We start from the raw sequence: 5,129 nt of genomic DNA on the forward strand, positions 1-5,129 counted from the left end.
CTTTCTGATATGACGACGGCATTAACTGACAACATACAGCGCAGATTATTGCATGCATGTCCATGATCTTCATCATCTGTGTGGTTACACAAACATCATTTTGATTCGCTCTGGCATTACTAAAACAGCCTTAGGGTGTCTATGCTGTAACTTGGGCTGTTAGATATAAAATGTGTAACTGTACATTATGAATATTTAGCCTTAGCATGAGAATAATATCCCTGTGTGATCCCTAGGAACTTCAAATGTCTCAGTATAGCAACCTTATGAAACCTTATGGCGCTTGAGCTCCTGTAAATCCTCCTATAGAGACTTACTTTATGTCTTTGTAGTATTTTTTATCTCCTATGGCCTACTAACCTGTTCCTTGCCTCTATATGAGCTTTACAGTGCACTGCCACTGACATGTGGCATCAAATTATCCCAAAATGTTTCCTTCGGGAGGAGCATTGCTAGTAAAATATGAGCGTCAGGTCCAAAGGTTCACCCTCAGCCCTGCAAATCCTCACCCCGTGTGTGTGTGTGTGTGTGTGTGTGTGTGTGTGTGTGTGTGTGTGTGTGTGTGTGTGTGTGTGTGTGTGTGTGTGTGTGTGTGTGTGTGTGTGTGTGTTGACTGACTGGCTGGTAGTGATCTCAATCGGCTCACAGATAGCGAGGCTCCTTTCAGCGCCACAGCGCGGGCAGCTGAGGCTCTATGTGTGGGAGGGACTTACGGAGAGCTCCCCTCGGTGCAGCCTGCCGCCACAGCATCGAGCAGGGAGAGAATCTATTCAAAGCATATTCACTGATAAGGCTCTTTTATCTGTCCCCGTTATGTGCTCTGGCCCGCTTTAAAGTGTCTACGAAGAGAGGAAGGCGGAAGCGATGCTGAAGTAGCGCGGTGAGTTGATTTCTTTATATTCGTGCAGTGTGAGGTGGTTTTGGTTGGGGATTAGAAAAAAAAAGATTAAAAAAAACCCCGGCTGGTGCGTGACTGGTCCAACCCTTATGCAGAGGAGCACCTCACGTCTTCTGCTGAATTCAAATAAAGTGTGCAAGAGTATTCTGACACAGCCTATTACCGGAACTATTGGATAATGTTGTATTAAAACTAGCTGTAGTGTGGAATCGTGTCGTGATGCTTTTCTCGGAAGTAGACCAACAATAATTATGTAGCCTCATATATTGTATGTGTGATTTAGTTTTAGCACCGTTTTGCTTTGCATTCTATAGGCTAGGCTGTGACCCGTTTTAAAACAGAATTAGAATATAGCGTGATCTCGGTTAATACGTGGATTGTTTTCCTAATTGGATGCAGAGGCATTTGGCTAATCACTGCAACTATAAGCGCCTTTCAACAAGGGTCCACTGGATTTTCTTAAACGATCTAATCAACTTCAAAGCGTTGTTGTTTTTAGTACATCCTAACTATATAAATGTATGCGCATTTTGCGCATCGTTCCAAATTACGCATTACAAGTGTTGTGGATAGCCCGTAAGGTTTCATGCTTTACAATGAGGACAGTCTAATAAAGATGCGCCATTTAACTTAGATCTGGTATGTGTCCTCTCATTAGGGATGCTGTGGAGTGAAAACATCGTGGGAGGAAGGCTCAGAGTGAACCAGCGGGTGGTGAAACACGAATGGCTTCTCCCGCTGATGAGAGAGGCAAACTGCCCGATTCTCCCAAAGTCCTTGACCGGGTATCCAGCACGCTGCAAGTCCGCAAGTCGGGCGGATCAACAGGAGGAGCGCACCCAGGGGAGGTCGGCTGTAACCCGGCCCGCAGCTGCCATGGCCGGTGTCATTCAGCGCCAAGGACGGCGCCGCGCAAGGGAGGCGCAGAGGTTAAACTCGGTCACCTCGGCGAGGAGAAAGTCCGGGTTTGTTGCGACGAGGAATTAGAGACATCTTTCACGTATATTGATGAGAATGTCAACCTGCGACTGGCCAGCCCGGAGACTAGTTGTAAAAGTACTCACAGACCCGTGCGCAACGGCGAGCCTTGCTCCGAGACTATACCAGAGTTTTCCTTTATGTCCGAGGACGATCTCTCTTTCGGGGAGGGCCCCGGGACTTCTATAGACTATGGCTTTATCAGTGCTGTCACCTTCTTGGTGACCGGGATCTCCTTGGTGATCATCTCCTACGCCGTGCCTCGGGATGTGGTGGTGGACCGTGACAGCGTGTCGGCGAGGGAGATGGAGAGGCTGGAGATGGAGAGCGCCCGGATAGGCGCCCACCTGGATCGGTGCGTCATAGCGGGACTGTGCCTGCTCACGCTGGGCGGCGTGGTGCTCTCCACGCTGCTGATGATCTCCATGTGGAAGGGAGAGATGTACAGGAGGAAGGTCATCGCTTATTCTAAGCGTTCAGCCAAACTGTATGGCTCTATCAGCCTGAAAACTAGATCCAGTCCCAGCCACTCTTCAGTGCATCTGTCCCTGGAGGAGGACGTAGAGGAAACTTTGGCTTAAAATGCTGCTCTGTGTACAAACCTTTTGTGTATAAAAGGAATTAATGCCATTCACACCCTTACTAACATATTGTAGCCTAAAACTGTATTCATACATTCAAAGTGTGAGTCTGAAACACATTTGTCTTATGCTGTAAAAATAGCTTGAATGCTGTATTGTAGGCCTATATCCACGTGGCAAACAGAAAGGACAAGAAAACCACTCAAATGCAAATTGAGGAATTGCCTGATAAACATTATGTGGTATCAAATAGTTCCCAAATGATTTCAAATGCTACCGAACCATAAAAGTGACCCAAGAGAATAAGAGCTTTTTGTGTCATACACTGGACTGGATCATATTTTTTTTTGTATCCGGGATGCAATCTCTGAGAGCTTCCATTTATTATTAAGCCTATTCATATTTAATGTGAACGTCTCCAACAGCAAAATTGTGCACGGACACATTTCAGGAAGTAAGGGAAATGTGCGTCCGCAGGGCAGGACAGTGGGAGTTGGGGGGGGGGCAATGTGAAGCTGTCCCTGTCCACTGTGATGTGGGAGAATCAGCTCAGTGGTCCACATGGTAATATCCAGTGACAGTCACTCTGGTGCATTGCTGAGGTAAGCCAGTAAGCCCGGCTTCGTGCACCCGAGCCAAAGTTTGATTGTAGTGAGCAATTTGACTGCATTGGACAGCGCTAACACACACACTGCACTGCACACTCTTCTGCACTGGCTCCATCCTCTCTGCTCTTCTTCTCCTCCTCCTTCCTTCACCTTCTCTCTTCCACAGGACACTTGCTGCAGTGTTTCACCACTCTCCACCTACGAATAGGGTTGGCGCATCGTTTTGATTTGAACAATTCTGATTCCAATTCCGATTCTTCCTTTCAATTCCGGTTCTTATCGATTCTCGATTCCGATTATTTGAAGGGTGGAGTTGAAATGGGTCACATGCTTATTTCTAGGGTTGGGTACCAAAACGCGGTGCCAATAGGGCACCGGTTCCGACGTAAACGTAGTAACGAGACAGAATAAAAATGAACATTTCGGTGCTTCATTTCGGTGCCTGACTTTTTTTATTTTTTCAGAAGCATCGCTGCACGGGACGCTACGTTACCGTTAGCTACTAGCTGGATTAAACACAATGGTTAAAATGCTGACAGTTTACGTTAAGCGATGTAAAGTGTGACTGTATTTCCCTGTAGAGGATTCCAACACCGGGACGTAACTGACTGCAGCTGCCGTTGTCGGAAAAACAACACAGATGCTGCATTTACTTGAAACTCGCCAGCCTTGTGGTGCATTTTAAGTTATTTTAAAATACCCTTTTCCCATCTGGTGCTTGTTTATGTCATTTAGTCATTGTTATAAGTTTTTGTTATTACATTATTAATCAATCATTTAATTTTGACCGTATGGCCTTAGCAATAAACAAGCAGTTCTTTAATGTCGCCAACTGTCGTTTTGTGCTCCTTTTTTATATTTTATAATATATACATTATAAATATATTATTACAGGCACCGATTCAGGCACCGGTTCAGGCACCGTTTAGGCACCGGCACCGTTTTAAAAGTATCGTTTTAGCACCGGTATTGGAAAAAAATCAAACGATACCCAACCCTACTTATTTCACATTTAAGAGGAACATTTTCATTTTATTCAATGGTGATTTACAGTTTTACTGGGCTTTTTCAACGGAAAATAAAGCCATAGTGTTGAAAGGGTCCTGGATGACCACAGCCAAGTGCCTGTGACATTTCAAGGTTGGTGAGCCTTTCCTTACCTGTGTGCTCTCATTCTCTCTTCCTCTCTACGTGAGGATGGACTTAAGAATGCCTAATCACACATGAAAGAGTTGCCCTACTTCCAAAACCTCTTCCAAAGTCTTCACTACTTCAAAGAGCTAATTACGTTTCCAAAGTGAGGTGTCATTCTTTTCAAAAGGTTATATTTGATGATAATCGTGGTGATTTGCTGACTAAAATATTGCTGATGATTACACACAAAGCTTAGCAAAAGAGGTTTATCATGTGCAGACTTAGTAAAGATGTGAATGCCCCAGTGTCCAGACAAGTCAGAAACCAACTTTTCTTTCTTGGTGGAGAGTCTTTGCTGAGTCCATGTGAAAGCAACATTCTTCATGCGTTAATGCTTTTTGAAGAGAAAAAGAATAAAGTAATTCAAAGTAAAAGTAACACAATTCTCTTGAAAAACATTTTTTTTTGTGTGTGTGTGTAGGCTACCCTGTAAGGCTCATAAATCATGCATGAACCACTAGAATTACTTCATATTTGCATATATTCATAAATACAGCCAAACATTGTATTCCACAAGACAAGTGCTAATGATTCTTAGTGTCACTGTTACCTTGGTTTCTTGTCTTTTCAGTTCTCTGGCTATGTGACCCTATTTCAAAGGCTTATTCCAAACAGCATGAGTCAGCCTCTCTTAATGAGATGCGTAGGCTGATTACGCTATGGTAAACAGCTCGAGGCTACACCGTTGTGGTGTTGTCATTCAGTTGTGTGTATACTGTCACAGCACATGCATTCTAAGTGCCAGTCAGAAAAGACTGGATCGCTGGAGTCTAAAGAGGTATTCAGCCAGCATTAGCATTCAAAGATCATTGGTTGCAGCAATGAAGTAATGCAAGTCTGTTTTTTTGTGCAAGCTTTTCATCTTCTGTG

The 5,129-nt window shown here is 44.3% G+C and overlaps 1 protein-coding gene across 1 annotated transcript; it reads left to right on the forward strand.

Annotated features, from left to right (window-relative positions):
* Positions 1 to 645: 645 nt before the first annotated feature.
* On the forward strand, positions 646 to 2,780 carry LOC120561655 (transmembrane protein 74). The gene is made up of 2 exons (XM_039804822.1): positions 646 to 880; positions 1,557 to 2,780. The coding sequence occupies exon 2, from the start codon at positions 1,624 to 1,626 to the stop codon at positions 2,455 to 2,457; it is 834 nt and encodes a 277-aa protein (XP_039660756.1). The 5' UTR covers positions 646 to 880; positions 1,557 to 1,623; the 3' UTR covers positions 2,458 to 2,780.
* Positions 2,781 to 5,129: the final 2,349 nt, after the last annotated feature.

Source organism: Perca fluviatilis, chromosome 7 (assembly GCF_010015445.1).
Source record: "Perca fluviatilis chromosome 7, GENO_Pfluv_1.0, whole genome shotgun sequence".
Lineage (NCBI taxonomy): Eukaryota > Metazoa > Chordata > Actinopteri > Perciformes > Percidae > Perca > Perca fluviatilis.